At 46.1% G+C, this 20,280-nt stretch overlaps 1 protein-coding gene across 7 annotated transcripts in view; it reads right to left on the bottom strand.

The window, feature by feature from the left end:
- The window catches only part of PRR5L (proline rich 5 like), a 127,759-nt gene that overhangs the window by 15,776 nt on the left and 91,703 nt on the right, over window positions 1-20,280 (bottom strand). For all 7 annotated transcript variants that reach the window (XM_081063586.1, XM_081063588.1, XM_081063591.1 and 4 more), the window contains 3 exons: window positions 17,472-17,520; window positions 6,276-6,333; window positions 1,711-1,802 (listed from right to left, as the gene is read on the bottom strand). In XM_081063586.1, the coding sequence (XP_080919712.1) occupies window positions 1,711-1,802; window positions 6,276-6,333; window positions 17,472-17,520 (199 nt within the window). The remainder of the gene's footprint in view (window positions 1-1,710; window positions 1,803-6,275; window positions 6,334-17,471; window positions 17,521-20,280) is intronic.

The raw sequence follows: 20,280 nt of genomic DNA on the forward strand, positions 1-20,280 counted from the left end.
TCTCATAGAGACACTTCCACGCACACAGGGAATTGTGGAAGGATCGCCCCAGACTAAGAGGCACCTCAGGGGCTGTCACTACTAGTAGTGAGAACCCCTAAGTCAGGGATTCTCAAAGTGGAGTGTTGGAACCAGCAGCAGCAGCACCCTTGGGAAATTGGGGGGATGGGTGGACATGGGCAGATTTTACAACATTTCAAGGGAAGCAGGGTAGTACCATCTTCAGATCTCTACCAACTGGGCTCCTGCCTGCATCAGAGCTTAAGGGGTCCCCTCTGGGCCCTCCAGTGACTATTCCGAAGCTACGCCCATGCAGATCCCACACCACCCATTCTAAACCCATCTAGGTGCCCACACCTGGGGAATCCCATGCCCACATGGTCCTAAGAGAGACCCAGGACTGCACACCCCCTCTAGTAGGGTTGCCAAATAAAACACAGGATATCCAGTTAAATTTGAATCGTTTTTTAAGTACATGTCCCAAATATTGCATTATTCATGTTTACTTGAAATCCAAATTTAACTCAGTATCCTGTATTTTCATTTGCTAAATGTGGCAACGCGACCTCCCAGGACTGTCTTCTTAAGACTCACTGCTGGCCGAGAAGTGACGATTGCAGGGAAGGGAGAAGCTTGTGGGTATGGGAGCTGAACTGTCCACAAACATGCTACAAACCCTCTCACAGGGGGGTGCAGGATGGAGCTGAGGATGGGACAAAAAGAGCAGGCCAGAGGTTTCTGCTGGAATTGTTAGGGGCAGGCGTGATATGGGAAATTTAACCCTTTGACATATATTTAAAAGAATTCCAAATTCCTTTAAAACACCATTCAGAGCAAACAAATCACCTGTGTACAAGGTAATTCGTGTCATTGCTCAGGGTTGCTATTGTTGCACCTCATGCCTGCACTTCACCAAAGCCTGATTAGATACGAAGCCTTAACCCCACACAAAAGAGGGGCACAGTGAGCATAGGGCAGCACAGGTGTATGAGAGAGGCATGTATTTTGGAGAGGAAGGTCTCCTGGTCAACTTGCCAGGCCAGGGGGAGTCCATTCTGGCCTGGCACTGACCAGTCCTGCAGGAGGGTAGAAGGAAATCAACACAAGTGGTAGTGTGACCTGAGGCCACAGAATTAAAATACGGAAGAGACGCCGCTCATCTTTTAGTCTTCATTCCTCATTTTGCAGGAGAAGAAATGGAGCTACGCTCAGAGAAGTGAAATGAAACAGTTTGCCCAAACCCAACTGTGGATTCTGAGTCCAGTGTTCTTTCTCCTGCACCATCTTCAGGAATCCCTTACAGAAAGCAAGGAACATGACTCCTTTCCCACAGTCTTAGAGCAATAGGAAACTTACGTAAAAGATATGCTTCAAAGGAAGGGGGGGGAAGGGAAAGAAAAAGGTCTCCTTCCCCCATATTCTCTAATTCTGAAAAGTAAGCAGCAGCAAACCACTCCAGCAATATACAGACATGCTCCCAACCAAGAGGGTGACAAGGGCCTACACCTGGCTACGTACGTGGGGCCTCTTCTTTGATTGAGGTTAGATGCTAAATATAGAACCAAAGAGGCTTCCAAAGACCTATGAGGTCCTTAGCCGGTTCGGGAGCCTGGCCTGGTTCTCCCCCATTCACCAGGAGGCCCCGGGGACAAAGGCTATGGAATAAGACAGATCGCTGAGGCCGGCAGAAGGCCGATCCGTGAGACTGACCTGAACTGGATAAAATATTGCCTGCAGGGTGGGGAGAGTCTCAGTGAAGAAGTGGTCCCAGACTTCAGCCAGAACCTCAATGCGATTTTCACCTACATGAGGGCGAGAAGATGGGAGGGGAGAAAGAGAGAAAAGAACGTGTCATTACTTGCAGGAGAGGACAGAAGTCAGTTCCATGTCCAGTGGAGCCTGGCGGGGAAGGGAGCACAGGAGAAGAAAGCTCATTACCTTCGTTTGATCTGTAAGGTGTTACTATAGTAAACATGGAATGGGATGGGAAGACTCAGCTGGAATTATGCAAATATGCCTGCTATCCCTCAATCCAGAAAAGGGAGTTGAATTTTGAAAACTACATAATAATTGACGTCATCACAAGAGTGGTTACAACATTAGCAGTCACTGTGCTAAACTACTTATCTGTGGGACATCTCATGAGCAGACTCTATTACCCCACTCTATAGCCTCAGAGAAGTCACGTATCTGGCTCAAAGTCACAGAGCTAGAAGGCAGAGCTGGGATTCCAGAACCCACGCTCTTCACCAACGTCATTCGGGATGATCATTATGTGCACCATTACATATTGGTTTGTTTTCTTTAATCACCAAGACACTGGCTTCTTATTCTGGAGTTGAGCTGTCAGTTGAGGGAGGTGGAAAGAGGGCCTGAAAAGTGTCACCTCCACCCACTGCTTTACGGTAACCAGGAGGACAGCATTCTGTCAAGTGGTCACCTGCAGCACACAGGCCCCACCTCCTGAAACTCTCACCCCTAGGGTCAGGAAGCCTAAGCCATGGCCGAGGGCCACCCCTAGATGTACACGGGTTACCCGACGCCACCGGAAGGCTGTATGAGGAACTTTGCACCTGTCGGAAAGGCAGAGAGGGGCCTGCACAGTGGTTGCTGTTTAATGACCTAGATAACAGAGCTGATCAGGCACTGTCTCTGCTCATCTGAAGCAGAGAAACTGGGTCAGTCAAGATTAGACACCAAGAGACGGGCTTGGCAAAACACTGCCAGTTCCACTGAACAGATACAGAAAGATTCATTTAGCGTTTTCCGTCTATTAATTTAATGGACGATAAAAGTAGTGGCTGGGAAAGAGAACAGAGCAAGCGCATGACTAGCAAGCAGCTAGCAGGGCCAAAGACACACAGACTTTGAAAGGTCAGAGTGAAATACACTGGGGCAAAGTGCAAACCCACAGCACCTTCTGCTTTCCCTCACAGAGCGCTCGTGACGCTTGGTTGGAATCGCTTATTTTACTTCTCTGTCTTCGCTAGGATGGGAGTGAGTACATAGGCTCTGTCCGTCCTGCTCACTGTTATATTTGTAGTCCTTACAGCATGGACACTGATAAATGCATCTTTAGAAAGCTTTGAATGAATGAATGGCAGTATTAAGTGTATAGGTTTTTGTAGATGGTCGGGCTGGTGAGTGGAAGGAGGTTACCGTTTCACCCAAATATGGCACACAGCAGAACAGGACTTCATGGTTAGCTCCCACATGCTCCTTTGTTTAGATAAAAAAAAAAACAAAAAAACCTCAGTAATGTGGGTAACCTGGCCGGGGAGACCCTGTTTCCTTCTGCGTCTTCATCCTCTTCTGTGATCCCCTCAGACTTTCGGGCCTCACTATGTGGCTTTTACCTCAGCCCCTCACACTCACCAGGCTCAGGCATGCCTCTCAGCCTTTGCTTGTGCCCATCGCTTGGCCCAGACTATTATTTCCCTCCTCTCTTTGCCTAACCTACATGTGTTTATCTTTCTAGTTTCAGCTCCAGCATCACTTTCACAGGAAAGTCTCTCCGTTGGTCAAATCCCCCTACTATGGGTGGTATTCTTAGTACTTACTTGTCCTGTTTAGTTTTCTATTTGGTGATGATTTGATTACTACCTGACTCCACTACCAGGTGATGAGTTCCACAAGGACCTGTTAATCCTATGATGGTTTTGTTCAGCACTGTGTCCCCAGAACCTAGCAAGTACCTGGCATGTAGGAGATAAGTGTGTGAGTGAATCAGTCACCATCCTCTTTTCAAACGTAGGCTATGCTAGTTCACTGCAGGGAGGTATCGGGGAGGTATCGGGGAAGTCAAAAGGACCACCTGAAATGTTTAGGTCCTCCCGGTACCTAAAACCAAGGTGAACCCCAACACCTGGAAAATGTACTCAAAGGAGAAAAGGCTATTCCAGCTCCTTTATTGATGGCCCTTATCCTATGCCTTTCATTACAAAGACAAGCAGACGCCCTCTGGGCCTGAAGGGAGGCAAGGAGAACCCTGCAGGTCAGTGCTGGTGCCTGCTGACTCCCCTTCACCGCGAAGGTAGAAAGGTCATTGGCACATGAGGTAATCCTTCGATCTGGCCGTAGGAAGGCGACGCTCCTGGAAACCTGGGTCTAATTGCTGGCTGCAAACTTCAGGGAGTAATGGAGGTTTTGGAACGTGTTCAGAGAAGAACATCAGACAGACACCAGGGGAGCCCCAGGGAAGAAAGAGTTAGGAAGGAAGTGACTTCACCTCCAGAAACAGACCACCAGTCAAGGACTTAGCTCCCAGCAGAGATGAAGGGGGTTTGGATGGAAGGTTCTAGATAACTGTCTTCTAAAACTGTCCTCTCCTGGGCAGTGAGAGTTTAGACCACCAGAGGTATGTAGAAACAGAGAAGAGAAACTGCTTTAAAAGCTCTAGACAAGGTGACTGAGAGTCACATGGCACGTCCCACACAAGAGCAATACGTGGACAGGGGATGTCTCTGCCTTTTCTGCAGCCATAAGGCGGGGCATACATATATAAGCAAAGAGGTCAATAAAGTAAAGGGTGTTCAGCGATAGGATGGTTCATATCAGTTGTTTCCAAACTATATTTCATAGCAGGAGAATCCTTTTATCCGAACAAAATCTTTCTTGGAGTTATACTACATAAAATAAACTAGTGACATTCTGGCTGAAGACGCAAAGGACTTGTCAAGGTTCCCCACACGCCCCTCCACTGTGCAGAAAGAGCCCGAACACCCAGGCCCCAGAAGAAGAGAGACCCAGAGAGAACACCCGGCCCTGTGCGCTCCAGCTACACTTTGGGCAGAAGCACAGAACCTCAGATGACCTCTGTTTACCCATCTAGATGCTCCATTTCTGAGTTTTCACTCTGAATATATCTGTGTTAAGTGTCACTTGGGTGAGAGACATTCAACTTTCTTTTTTAAGGGCACTTGAATCTCTGGTTTTGCTCAGTTATCTTTTTCATAAAGCTGATTTTTTTTGTTGGTTTTTATTCCCCCTACATTTCCAGGAGCATGTAGTAACTCCCCAAATGACTTACAAATAATGTGGTCAGGAGACCACGCTTCTTTTTCCTCCCTGTCCTAAGCTTCCATGTTCTACATGTGTGTACCAGCCTGCCTCCAAAATGCAAAAGGACCACTAAGTTGTCATCAAAGCTAGTCACTTACAAATAAGGCCTTGGGTTAGTGGGTTGAAAAGTCTTAGCACAGACGTATTCAAAGGAAATAAGACTACATGTTCAGTCAACTCTCAAACAGACAGAGGTTAATTTCTAACCTCTGTTTTTCCAAAGGTTTGGCGAGCGCTTACTGTGTGCCACACACTGAACTTTCCAGTGTTGTTTTCTCATTTTTCTTCTGACTTTGTCTGTCTAGGAGACATTTCACTAAACACCAGTCTCTTTCTTAGGGAAAGGGAAGAAAAAAAGGAATGGTCTAATGCCTGATATAAATCTGGGTCTAGACGTAAGTTTGACCTACAGATAGAGGTCTCTAGGCTGGAGTGGAAAAAAAGAGGAATCATTTTGCCTACCTACTATGTGCTGGGTATCGTGCTATGCCAATTATGCACTTTATCCTCCTTACAATCCCTACCCCCATTTTATCATTTTTAAAGATGATAAAAACCAAGACTCAGAGAAACTAGAAACTTTCCAAGTCACTCAAAAGGAGGTGGCAGCTAAGACCAGGACCCACATGGCGGGGAGCTGACAATAGCCCCTAGTGGAGTCATGAGGTTGGCTGATTCTTGCCTTTGGTCCCGTCTCCTATCTCCGTTTAGTACCTTCTAGCCTGTTGGATGGGCTCGAAAAGTCTTTGAAAGTCAGGAAATTTCCCTTTGCCTATCAAATCACACCCCCTTACGTGGGTGTCTGCCTTAGTCTAGTGCCTCCCAAATGGATAGCCCTCCTGTCATGTATGACCACAAGAAATGTGACAGAGGCCATCAGACCGGAGGGAGTAGCAAGGCAGGATCTGCAGTATAATTTATCCCTTCAAAGGAGACCACCAGCTCACATCCTGTGAAAAAAAAAAAAAAAACCCTTCAAAAGGTCTCCAAAGAGACCACCCTCATTCCATTTCATGTTTCAAAACCCAGTTCTAACTGGCACTGCCATGAGGGGCTGACTCAAATCGAAATGCTGCCGCCTAGCTGGAGAAGAAACGGATGGGCTGAATCACTCACTTGGAGCCTGCCACTTTTGGACAGAGGCACTTCAGCTGTCCAAACATCAAAGGCTGAGTCACAGGGACCCCGTTCTATGAGAGCAGCCTTGTACTTGCCTTCACACGGCTTCATCTTCTCCTCCACAAACAACAGTCCTTTTGCAAGAAGCTGGTTCTGCCAAAAGAAACCAAAGAACACAAGCGTTGGACTACTTCATAGCAGGACAACCCTCTTCCACTTCCAGTGGGTGCGGGAACATAATTCTGGGCACTTCTATGCTCGTCGTGCCTCCAAGTTTAAGAAGACTTTTGTCCTCTCGGAAGGCCCAGGCTTCAGGAGAAGACAGTGAGACATCCCATAGCAAAGGAATGAGACAAGAGCCAAACCCAACATCCATTCACATCCCTCCAACCACGGGAGAGGCATGCCACAAGCTTGGCTGAGTTCTAGGGATGGACACTGACACCCAATGCCCTTCAAGCCCTTAATCTACGCTCAGAAAAGGGAGCATTGAGGCGATGGGAAATGATACAGAAATAAGAGATCTTTTTTATAAAGATAAGCTTAGGGTTTCTCACACTGGCATATAAGAGACTTCATGCAAAATCTTAAGCAGCGAGTATGTGTCCATCCATCGGGGTGTGCATGGGAAAATTGTGGAAAGAGAGTAAGATTAAGTCCTTTTGCAATTGCAACTAACAATTATTAAGCATTCTGTGTATGTCAGAGGGTTTATATCCTTCATCTCATTTAATTCCAACCCTCCCAATAATCCTTTCCGGTTGGTGCCAGGTGATGTTCAGTGAAGAAACTTGCCCACAAAGACAGAGCAGGTCTTCCTGGCTCCAGAAACCATGCTCTTTCCACTCTGCTTTCTTGCCCTCCAGCAAGTCTTCCCACCCAGACCCCCTTCTTCCCTTGAAAGGCCACAGCTGGTCCCATTAAGACACGGAGCAGACTTTCTGCAAGTCACAGAATCTCAGAGAGCAAGCGTGAGCTGGTTCCTCTCCACTCATCTCACGTGATTAGAGCATCAAAGGCCTGTGCTTATGGGGTGGGGGTCTCAAGGCGATATGTGGCCTACAAAAAAAATCCTAATGCATTTCTTAGTGTTCTCCTTTATAAAACCCTGTTACACAGTGAAGACCACAGCAGGCATGGTAGAGTGGAAAGAAGTGGGTATCAGACAGGGGGTTCAAGTCTCAGCTCAGCCACATTCTAGCTGTGTGATCTTGGACTTAGTTTCCCTGACTCTTGAGTTCCTCGTCATACCAGCAACATCATAAAGTTCTTAAAAGAACTTATCATTATAACCCCCCATGCACAGTATTTTGTGTCCTCAGTAACCAATGGTAGTGGGTAGTGATAATAGTTGCTCTCTTGGTCCAACTATCTTCATAAAAGGAGTGGCAGGTTGCCTGTAACGAATGGACCCACATCAAAAACATTAAAACATTTTTTCAAAGGCACTGTCACATTTCCGTGACTAATACACATAAACCAAATTTCATAGGTCCTACAAAAATTCACAAGATGTGACTGAATTTTAAAAATGGGTCACCATTTAGTTTCAGGATGGCAGATGGAACCCCAAATCAAAGTCAGAGTAACATCTTACAGGCTTACATTAACTCTGTTAGAAAAAACAGAATCAATTTCTTTACAAAGAATTATGGAATGGACAAATAATTAAGGTGAAACCCTAACGGTGTTCCCTACCTTCCAGCCAAGCAAGTGAATTCCAGCAGCTTCTGGGTCAGAAAGCAAGAAAACACCACAGCACCAAATTTAGACTATCAAAATCAAGACTTTGAGTTCCTAAATCTGTTGACATTTTCTTCATTTGATAAAAATCCCTTTGTATGTATCTTAAAGGATAAACTTTTTTAAATGGCCTAGGGTGTCCTTCCTCCTCCTTTCTAGTTCTTCCCCCTTCAAGGAGACATTTGGGGGGAAAAAAACAGTTTCAAGGAAAAGAAGATATTTGTGTATTATGGAGAAATGGAAAGGAAAACATTCTTTTAAAAATTCTCATGATACACAGCATGGAAATTCTGTAGCTTGGCCTGAAATAAGAGTAACAAAACTTGGGGTTAAAAAGGACTATAAAAATCATCTAGTCCTTCTCCCCTCTCCCCAGTCCTGTGGTCAAAAATCAAATAGTTACACACACAATTTTGAAGATATTTGGTTAAAGCATCTTGAAAATTCTTAGACTCCTGGGAGTTTGTAGATTTTGTTCTTAATTTACAGTTAAATAAACTGTGGCTAGAAGTAGGGTCTCCATCTCTTATTGATGGAACACATGCTATTAGAAAAGGATGTTTTGGGTCAGCCCACAGTCCCGCCCACCCAATGGAGCTGTGCCCCTTCTTGCTCACACCATGACAACAACCTGCAGGGTCCCTCTTAGCTGACTGGCCTGGTTCCCGCCTCCTTCCCTATTTGGTCTCAAACTGAGCCTATAATCTCTCCTAGGAGAGGAACCACTGGGTCCCTAAACCCCCAAAGGTCCTGCAATCCTAAGGGTCTCGCCTTGGGGTTTAATGTCCTGCAGTTGCCATCTTCACTTCTTAATATTACCTTTGGTTTTGTGTTTTGTAAGCGAAGTCTGACGGCAATGGAGCACACAGCGGAGGCTTGGGGCCTCAGCTCACTGGTGGACCTGCCTCCACTGCCTCTCCAGACAGGTTTTCAGGCACTTGGTGCGTGGCCCCAAGGAGGTCTCCCTCACCCTGCCCACCACTGCTGTCATCCTACCTGAGGTGGTGCATGTCGGTGGGGGTCCAGGCACTGGTGTGTGGAGGGTCGGGGTTGGGCATGCGCCCTGAGCATCTTGGGGGGAGACATGGTACAGCATCCCCACCCTGGACGGCGAGCACTGTGGTGCATGTGCTGGTCACTCAGCAGGGACCTCTCAACCACTCGATCTATGTACCCCGAGTGTGCCGGTTGTGGCACCAGGCCCATGGGAAGGGGCCACATTTTCATTCTACACTGGGCCCTGCAAATTATGAAGCATGTCTGGAGGTCACTTCACCTCAGGACACACCAACTGGGACATCTGAGGGGCTTAGGGCTGCTGAGAAAAAGAAAAAAGGAAAGAAAACCAGCCTTGACTCAGGCAGCTATCTTGCATCGTCTGTCTTTCTAAGCATCTGCTCTCCCCAGACCTCACCTCACGATATTCCCAGCCCCTGACAAATGCCTGACTCCAGAAGGTGCTAGGTAATTGTCTGTTGCAGGGCAGTGGTGATGGAGCTGTTTGGTAACGGAGCTGGAGAAGAACTGACTTTTCTCTTGTCCCACTCCCTGCCCAATGGCACCACCCCAGCCCGAGGGCTTCAAGCCAAAAAGCGGTTGGTTACATTAAGTAGCAGCCACCTAGGAAATGATTTGGGACTTGAAACTGGGCCCATTGTTACTTAATGCATCCTCCCCTACCCCATAAATGAACTTAGACATGGAATACACAGCACTTTAATGAAGTAGCAGAGGAGCTTAGAAATGAAAAACAGCTGACATATCTATTTTTTCTAAGACATTGAAAAATGGGCTGCCAACAGAAAAACGAGGTTCAGCTAGGAAGAATGCAAAAAACAAGGATGTCTGGGGGAAGGCATCCAAAACCACCCACTCTTCAGTGGGTTGGAAAGACCCAGCTCATCCTGGGTAACCACAGAGGGTGGGCAGGAGGAGGCGGGGGGGGGGGGGGCAGCAGAGAGGGCGGAGGCTGTAGTGTGGGGCTTGTCAACAGCATGCACCGCTCATCAAGCAGGCACCTCCCCTCCCCAGCCACAGGGACTCAGGAAGACAAGGCTAGGGGGCAGGGAGAGTGATGCTTCCCCCATCTTCCCCAAAGGAAAAGCTTTCCCCGCAGCAGGCATTAGCTAAGGCTGCTAGCCCCCCGTCACTTCTAATGCTTTAGCAGTGACGTTGGTAATGATAATAGGAAGGGTGACAGACTTATTTATTGGCTTTCCTCTTTGTCAGCCACTGTATTACACGCTGTTCACACATTATCTCACTTTATCTTTGCTACAATCCTATCCTCTCTTTACAGATGAAGAAACTGAGGATCAGAGAAGCAACTGGCAGATGTGAGAGCAGAATTTGAACCCAGGTCGGTCTGAATCCAAAGCCTATGTTTCTTCCTCAGGCTATTCCTCTGGTTTACTTTAGCAGTAATAATAAATAAAAAAAAAATACTAAGGTATGAACAGCAATCATTTGTTGACTGCTCACTATGTACCAAGCACTTCGCAGATGCCATCTCATCTAGTAACCACATCAACCTTTTGAAGTAGGTACCAGGATTACCCCTAGACTACTACTAAGAAAACTGAGGCTCTGAGGAGTTAGTTAAATAACATCCTGTGGTCACACAGCCGTACGTATTCTAGCAACAATTGGAATCCAGACCTGCCTGGCAGAAGAGCTGGTGCTTTTAGTCATCATGCTTTCCTGCCCTGTCCACTAGAGCAGTTTCTTAGGTCTTTGCCCACAGGGAAGAGTAGATGAGATCCATTTCAGGTTCACAGATACTGGGGACAGTTGGCTTGGCAATCTCCAGCCACGTAACCAACTGGGTTCCATCCAGCTGGGCCATTTCTGCTGCCCAGTCCAGCTACCAGCTTTCCAACTTCTGCCTCTCCAAAAGTACTTTACTTTTCCAGAGCCTTCCTCTCCACTGTCCACAGTCAATGTCTAGCAAGGCGAATACCTGGCTCCTAGGTGGATTCTATTCCCAAAGGAGACACTCTTTCCTACCCCAGGGGGTCTAACAGCATATCACTCTGTCTACCAAGAGCTAGTATTAACCATCAATTCCACTCCAGGCATTTGTTTCCAGGCAAATCAACGTCTACAAAAGTTCCTGTGGTTGGCACCAAGCCAGTGAGGGAAATCACAGGCCACCTCCATTTTCATTTTCTTTTTTTTTTTCCTCTGTGACTTTGAAAGTACAGCCATCATCTCTAAGGATGTCTGCATTTCCTGTGAATGTGGATGCCTTCCTAGATAAGCAACAAAAAGTCTTATAAACACAACTCACCCCCAAGCCCAGAGAGTCCCTAATAATCCAGTCCTGGGGGGGGGGGTGCAGGTGGGTGTAATGAGACCAGAGAGAAATCCCCAGATGGAGAATGAAGATTAGAAAATTGGTACAAATGCTAATTCTTCGTTTAACACCATTTCAGTGGTAATTACAAGGTGAAGTGGGCTTTTTAAAAATGTTGTTTTTACAAGGAGCAGGAAAATAGTCCACGTCTCTTTTGCTGGACTCCCCAGTCACCCTCCCCCCACACACACACACACAAAAAAAAGATAAAAATAAAAAACACTGAAATCTCTCTTCTCTAGGGCTTCAGGGAATATATTAAAGGGCATTTTTAACATTTAAAGTAGAATGCAAGCTTTTTCCTCTGTGGCCAGATGGCCTGGGTTTCATATTTGTTCTACCTTTTACTAGCTATATGATCTTGGATAACCTCTGGTCTCCAAGCTTCAGTTGCAATATCTAAAAAAAAACAACCGGTATTAACAAAATCTTCCCCATGGGCTGTCAGGAGGAATAAATGACGTAGTACAGGAAAAATGCTTGGAGCAAGTCTCGGACTTGAGTGTGCATCAAAATCACAGAGAACTTGCTAAAACCCAGCCTGTTAGGCCCCAACCAGACTGAGTCTGATCCAGTTAGTCTGAGGTGGGGCCTAAGAGTTTGCTTTTCCAACACGTTCCCAAGTGACGCTGAAGATGCTGATCGTCTGGGGACCACTTTGAGAAGCACCTGCTGAGAACAATGCCTAGCACATACGCATAAATGCTTGAAAGCATTCATTGTTACGATTGTCATTATTTTTGCCTGCCTTATGACTCTTAAACAACCTCAGAGAAAGCTGTCCTGTTGCTTTCTATGTCTAACAACTATGTCTCAGCCCTTCCAAATCAATCTTTACTTCTCATAGCCACGGAATTGCTGAATGTTTCCACTTACTTGAACACGAAGTTTCAAGCATCTACTCTACGTTCCACCCTCCTCCCGCCTCGGGCGCCCTAAACCTGGCTCCCAGATTCCTCTCCTAGTCTATAGGAAGTCACCCAATTTCATACATAATGGGTTCCTGAAACACGTACTCAGGTGGAACAAGATGCTTACAGGGTATAAGGAGGCGTTCTGTTCCCAGAAAGCTAAGAAGGATTGCAAAATCCCTACTTCATCTCATCTTTGGAGCTCATCTTCAGGTGATGCATCTTCAGCATTTTGTACCTACAGCTTCCTTCCTTAACAATTGAATGTGCAATAATCTATGTCCAATGAGGCTAAAGATTTGCCATTTCAGCATGGCTATTGACTTTCATCTTTATCTCAATTATGTCAAGATTCATTTTTCCATTTATCTTCATAAAATCTGAGAAGAGCACAATAAAAATATTGCAATAATTGCATAAAATTCAAGTAATTGCCAGGGATATTAAGTATGGCAGAGCTGCTGACAGGCAACAGCTGGCGGGCGGACAGCCCCACAGCCTGAGCCATCCAGGGGTCTATCCCGCAGCCCTCAGACTAGTGCCCCCCCGCCTCTCCCCTCACAGCAGTCAAGGAAAGCTTCCAGGGCACCCCAACGTTTACCAACTCTACAATGCCTTTCTTGCAAGTACTAGCCAAATCCAAAATGCAATCTCTAACGACTTTCTCATCTAAAGATATCACCCTCTCCCCTTCCTTATCTTCTCACTGGGGCCCAGCTCCCTTTGTTCACAGCCTCTTTGTATTACTGGCCCCAATGTTACCTTCAAAGCAGAATACATACAGGTTGTCCCTTACACTACCCGCTGTCCACCTAATTATCTCTTTTTCCATTTTGGGAATTCCACTCATTTGAGAAGCCTTCCCAGATGGATCAAAAAAAAGAGCTGAAACTTTTCTCCCTGATTTAATTTGGGTTTGGAAATCACAAAATACAACCCCCCCTACCCCTACCCCCACTCTTTACATTTCTCTACTCAACTTTCTGTGGCTTCTTACAAGCCCCATCTTTGTCCCTACAAAATATGTTTATTCTGGGCCTTTACCATCCAGTTAGGTCTCCGGTCAACCCTACGCTGTGTATTATTACTGCATTACCCATGTGGATGCGTCTATAACTCTGCACTGTCTTCGATTTCAAACTCCATGGTGACCCAGACACCTCTATGGGTCTCCTCCTTTGGCTTTCCGCCATGTGCCACAAGCATGATGAATCTCCTCTGATAATGATGAGCTAAGGGGCTCTTGGCCTCCGGGACGCTCGCAGATATGAGCAGCAAGTGGAAATATTTATATCTACCACTACCAGGCCATCCCTGACCTACTGGCAATTGGGGTGATTTATTTTCCCTTTTCCTAAGTACTGTCTTGTTCAGAGTCATTGACTATAGACTGAGTTTCTGCGTTATGCAAAACTAGCTCCAACCAAATGGAATTTAACTTTCTGAACTTGGGGCAAAGCTTTTAACAAACACAATGCAGCCAGCAGACGCAGGACAGAAAGTGCCACCCCTCCCACGGCCATGCCCTAAGCCACCAAGGTACCCAATTAGGCGACAGAAAAAATGCAGAGCAGTTCGTATCATCAGTTCCCAAAGTTATAAGGAACCAATTATCCCTCAGAGCTGTTGCTGGGATATAGAGTTTCTCCTAGAAACCCCAATTTTCCTTCCGGGCACAATTCAAAACAGACAGAGGGAAAAGAAAAATCAATACTGGAAATGTCAAAGATTTTTCTGGCTAGTGTCTAATGGAAATCTCTCTGTGCTTCTGCAGATCAAAAGGCCTGGCTTCCCCTGTGTGCAGACACGAGATAAGCACTATTTTTCCACCTGCTTTCCCCCTGCCCTCACCTCGGGGTGTATTCATTATGCTTCACTGAAGATATTCTTTCTGTGAGTTGTTCTGTAAAGCTGCACAATGAACGTCTTCACCTTCAAAAGCAGAGACACAGAGATGGCTTTACAAGCGGTGGGTGATAACGGGTTCAGGTTCTGGGAGGAGACAGACTTCCCTGCTGAATGCAGATGGTCGGGAGGTGACCATCTGAGCCTCATCCACAACGAGACCTTCCCCAACAATCACATCCACGGCTTGGGGTCTGACCTGTCCACCCCTGAGTTCTGTTCCTCATTTGTCCCCAAACCTTCCTCCCTCCTCCTTACTGGAGGAATGTACTTTTTGGAGCTCATCTGGCTTTCCTTCTTGAAACTCCATCTGCTAGTTGAACATGAGGGCTGGCCTCTGTTAGCCTGTCACCACCCCAGATTTCCCCGCTCATACGGACAGTGTTTCTTTGCACAGCTTTGGAACCAGCCCATTTTCAAGCAGCGCCTACCTAGTACGGGGTTTTCCAAGCCTGAGTCTCTCTTGAGCCACCTTCACAATTTGGCCGCAGCCAGGGCCACCTACACTATTATTCTTTGCATGCTATTGTCTCAGGTCAATCCACTTTTTTGGAATGTTAACGTTGCAAAAGTAAATCTCATTTGCCATAAATGCAACTCAATGGTCACTCAACATAAACAAAATGGTGTTAACGAAATCCTAATTAGACAGTGTCCCCGGCTGAAGATGCTAAGTTTGAGGCCTGTTCTCTCTTCCTTAAACAAGGAAAACCATCCAGTCTTACAAAAGTGTGAAAGACGGTGGCACAAACCGAGACTCTCCCTGGCACAAGCAGAAGCACTAAAGGAAAATAAGGAAGGGGAACATTTTCTAACCACAAGGGCTAATGTCTTTGAATGCTACTGCATGCATGGACCACCCAAAATTTCTCGCATATGTGTGGTGGACAACCTCTCCCTCTTCCCCAAGAAGGTTTATGGGGCATCTATTGTACCAGGTACTTTCTAAAGACTAGGGAACCAAACACATTTAAAAAAAAAGAAAGCCTCTGCATCAACATGGGACTTAAAACCTACATTTAAATAAACAGTGCCTTACGGTAGCCTTCTCTGCAGTCTACCACCTTAAGCTAAGGAAAAACCCAGATTCAAAACTGTGAAAAGTAGGTCTCAATCCACACCCCCAGAGACTCAATCTTCACCAAGCAGTTTTCTCTGATTAAGCTCTCAATAGAAAATGACCGTGCAGTTATTAGTTGTTAAGTGTCTGGCATACTTTGCAAGCAGCATTAACCGCCCCCAAGAACCACAGGGCCTCGAAGATAAACAAGTCCCCACCCAAACTCCCTTCCCCAACTGTCTTAAGGGTAGCCCCCAATGCCAAAAGACTACTATGGTTACAACCTGATTGAAACCATACCAAACCCTGTCTATTTTAAATGTCAACGGGGACGGCAGCTGGGCCAGCAGGCTTCTTCCAAGACTGATTGGAAAACCACTTCTCTGTAGTTGAGTTTAAAAATCAATCATTAGAGGCAGCAAGAGAAGGGAGTGAGGACAGGACTGACCTTTGAGTCAAGGGCAACTCAAATGATTCACATTTGTGACTAATTATCTCTTTCTTAATCTTTATGTTCATCTCTCCCTGGACAGGAGCTTTCTTTCAAGCAGCTGAGATATCTGACCCAACTGAATTCCAGGCTTCTATAGGGTCTTGCTCTGTCCACATTTGTAGTGTGTGTGTGTGTGTGTGTGTGTGTGTGTGTGTGTGTGTTAAACGACTGACATTCGTCATTCTTTTTAAGTGCACATAAAAGTGTAAGCTTCCTGAATCATGGGAAGAAAAATGAATAAATAAAAGGATGCCTGTGTTGTTTTAAAATCTCTTTTAACTGTCTTAAGAGTATGTTCTCCTTGGATACAGAATAATATCAGCAACCTGAAACCACGTGTTTTTATGTTACTTTCCCATTAAGAGAGGTAGATTACACATTAGAATAACAAACATGCATATAGATAAATTTAATGAACACTTACCACTGCCTTACTCTGTGCTAGTCACTGTTCTAAGCACTTTACAAATAATAATTGACTCAGTCCTCACAACAACCCTATAAGGTTAGGTCCTATGACCCGTTTTTACCAACCAGGAAACTAAAACACAGGGAGGTAAAGCAACTTGCTCACGGTCACACACCTCGTAGGTGGCTATAGTGGGTGCGGACCCTGGTAGCCTGACTCTAATGCCCATGCCCTTTACCACTACCCTATGCTGCCCGCGACACACACACACACACACACACACACACACAATGGACTGAGTACTTTCCATGTGTTATCTCATGGAAACCATACACTGACCTATAAGGTAGGTCATATTTTTATTCCCATTTTACAGGTGGGGTAACTGAGGCACAAAGCAGCAAAGCAGCTTGCCCAAAACCACTCAGCTAGTCGGTGAAAAGTGGGCACCCTGACTTCAGTAAGGTGTCACACATCTCCCCACGTCTTCCCTCCATGTGCCTTTGGGTAGAGTCGGAAAGCCAGCTATGTCAATGGATTAGAAATTATCTTCTTATTGAATCTGGAACCTTGAACTCACTCATTTGCCCCATAACAACAATGTTTAGGCAGGAGGAATGAAAGATCATCTGATGCAATGCTATCTTTAATAGAACAGACCATGAGGCTTATGGACAAGAAATAACTTGGCTAAAGAGTACATATAATTAACCCAATCAGATACCATGCATAGGGCTTGGAGGGAATGTCACTAAAGAACCTGTTTTCAAAGTGTGGTTTGGGGTCCCCTCGGAGACCCTCTGAAATTTTTTCCACATGGTCAAAACTGTTTCCTTAATAACATCAAACCATTATTTACCTTGCCTCCTCCGTTGAGTGTTCTGTGGAGTTTTCCAGAAACAACATGACATGTAATATCACAAATAGAGTGAATGGGAAGCAGATAAGAGGGCCTGTCTATCTTGTAAGAAGCCAGACAGTGCAGAGATTTGCAAACATATAACACAATGCTACTCTTTCTACTTTTTCATTCCGAAAGTTATTTTTCATAAAAAGTGTTGTTTATGCTAACAGGTAATAGGTTTATTATTTAAACGAATGAAGACATAGTGTAACGTTTCTCGGGTTTAATTTCTAATATGGTGAAGACAGATAGAGATAGTCCAACTAAGATATAATTTTTCAGAGCATAAAGGGGTGCTGAGACCAAAAGCCTGGCCAACACCGTAATCTCCGTAAAAGCAGGGACCACTCTTGCCTTCTGCTCTTCGGCAGCCACTGCGGTGCAGTGCCAGCAGGTAGAAGGAACTCCGTATCATCATTTTGGATGGTGAAGGAATGCCCAGGTGTACAGTATCGGCCGTACCTGTCCTCACATGCACAACAGTGACGACGCTGGGACTCACACAACTTACCTGGAAATAGTCTGTAATGAACGATCCAAGTTCACTCTTCAGCAGCCGCCTGGGGAGAGAGAAAAACCGTCAAGCAGCCCTGATGGTACAGCTCCTGGCGTCTCATTCACGGACTCATGATGATGATGGCGTGCTGACCAATGACACAGGGACCGAGGCCAGGCCTCAAAATCAGAAGAGTGCACTTTCCACAGCCCTGGTAATACCCCCCACCAATGTTATCAGGGAATGGGGACGCTGGAAATCCTAGAGTGGGGATCCATGCCTTCACTCCACAAAGGCAACCATCTCAAGGGGGCAGCCACTGGAGATCCTGATTCTCAGAGTTGGTGGGAGCAGGCCAGGGCACGTGGCTTCATGTGAGGCAAAGAAAAGGAGGGGGAAAAAAAGCAAGGAAGAGGAAGACCATAATTTTGTAGTCCTCAATATTTGTAGACTTTATGGTTTAAAATGCATTTTTTGTACATTCTTTAACCAAATATTGTCAAGTATGTATGCGTTAGGTGAGGGACAAACATTATCCCTCCGGTGCAGATAAAGAAATTGAGGCTCGGAGATGTCCCCTAAATAAGTCAGGAGCAGAGTTAAGATTCAAACGCAGACCTTCTGCAAATTCATTTCCCGTCACCACATCCTGGCTTTCCTCCAAATGCACCAGAGACACTCAGCTTGGTTGCTGTGGTTTGGGTGGTCTTACCGCCCACCCCTGAGGGACTGAGGTAGTCCTTCAAAGGGGATGACAATGGGGAGAATAGAGTTTATTTATTCAGGCAACAAACAGTCACTGAGGTGCCCGTGCTCTAGCACCGGGCACGCAGACGTGAACAAGACAGAGGAGAGGAGGTCTCTGCTCTCATGGAGTGTCTATGCTTGGGGGTGGGGTGTGGAAAGATTGCATGTCAGTAGATACACTCACAGGATAAGTTCTAAGACTCTTAAGTGCTAATAAACAATTAAAAATAGGAATATTGACACCAGTCCTCCTCCTTATGACAAATCACAGGACCATTTCTACTGCTCTTTCTTTCATTTGACCCAAACAAGATGAGAGAGCTAAAAACAAGAATAACTGGCTCCCAGATCCCGTGAATTGCCAGGGGGGTACACTCTTCTTGGCTTCAAATGATTTCTTGTACTCATCCCACCAGCCATGGTTATTAAGGAGCAAAACACGCGAGCTTCTGACAACACCTGCTGGCTATTAACTTCCCCCAAAAGCACATTCCCACATGTCGCTATAGGATAAATAAGAAGTTACCGCTAGATATCCTTCTGTGCAGAACAGACAACAGCATTGAGACAGAAGTAGAAGAGACATCTGTGATCTAAATTTCTGTACTGAAAAGAGCCCTGGAAAGCGGCAAACACGTGTTAAGCAAGGAAAATACCTTCCTTTTCCAATGACAAAAGACGTGTCTGTGGTGGATACTGCACTTTAAGATCCAATTTAATGGCAGGCTCCTGGAAGGCCACCCCATAACACAACACAGGCATTCCCCCAGATGTGGGCAGGTCTGACAGAGACAGAAGCTTTCATCAGTCACCGGGCCAACAGCAGGTGGGTCATCGTGGCTCTTCAAGGCTAGAGATGTCTCTCAGAAAAGAAACAGAAGCCCAGTGGGCAGCCCCAGATGGAGGCTTTGAAACAGGAGTAGGCAGGGAGGCTGATTCTGATGCTGGAGGAAAAAAACAACTCCCAACAAAATCTTCATGGCCATGGGGAAGCCTCCGTATCAGAGGTAAAGAAGCCAAGCGTCATCAAAAAGTGGGAAAACTAGTCAGTCCTATGAATGGGCTGCTTGGAACAGAGTTTCCCCAGCATATCCTAGGCAGTAACGGTGCTGAGGGACTCACACAGTTCTGAGACCAAATGACATGCTATGGAATTGGCGTCTCGAGGAACCCACACTGGGAATACACTGCGCTCCTGCAAATGCATCAGGGAAATGGAAAGAGAAAGAGGTCGGTGGTAAGGTAGGGCTTCAAGGCCAAGACCTATGGAGACTGTCCTGGAACAAGGTGGAGGAGGGAGCTACACAAGTGTAACAGCCATTAACTGGCACTGGGCAGGATGACACAGACGATTATTGCCCAGGGACATTTCACAGAGGCACTCTAACAAGAGGATCATAGTGCTGCCCAACTGAGGAATCCAAGAGGTCTCCTCCCCTACCTCTCAGGGAGGGAGGAAAGGCTACAGCCTACAGTGCAGGGAAAGGCACGGCACCCTTATGGTACAGCCAGGGCTGCAGCAAGCCACGGCCAAGGTCAGAATTCTGCAGAGCATTACAGGAAGACAAAGCGTGAGGGAGAAATCAGCTGATCAGGAGCAAAAACTGATGAGTGAACTTGATGCAACTGCCTAGACGAGGGCATAGCAAGAAGGACTCTGAAGCTAGAAGCAGCCATACCAGGGGCTGGAGAAGAATAAACCGTCGGAACACAGAGGCTTCCACCACATTGATAAGGGTGATTCCCGTCCTTACTGGGGAGGGTCCAGACACAGGGGTGGGAATCTGCTTCGTATACTTCCGAGATTGTGGACTCTAACCAGGTTTGGTAAGAGAGTCATACAGTTGTCCTTTCACCAAGTTCCGAGTGCAAAACCCTCTCCACTGGGTATAGTCATATAAAATTATCTGAACAGAGTTGACCCTATATGATCATTTAAGTTTCCTGTCCTGAGGGGACAAATCAGTAAGTTCCCCTATCCCTTATTTCTGTCTGAGCACATTCTGAGTTAGACAAGGTCACTGGGAGTGAAACGGCACAGAGTTTTCATGCGGCAAAATACAGGGATCCATGTACA

Source organism: Rhinolophus hipposideros, assembly GCF_964194185.1.
Source record: "Rhinolophus hipposideros genome assembly, chromosome: 10".
Taxonomy (NCBI): domain Eukaryota; kingdom Metazoa; phylum Chordata; class Mammalia; order Chiroptera; family Rhinolophidae; genus Rhinolophus; species Rhinolophus hipposideros.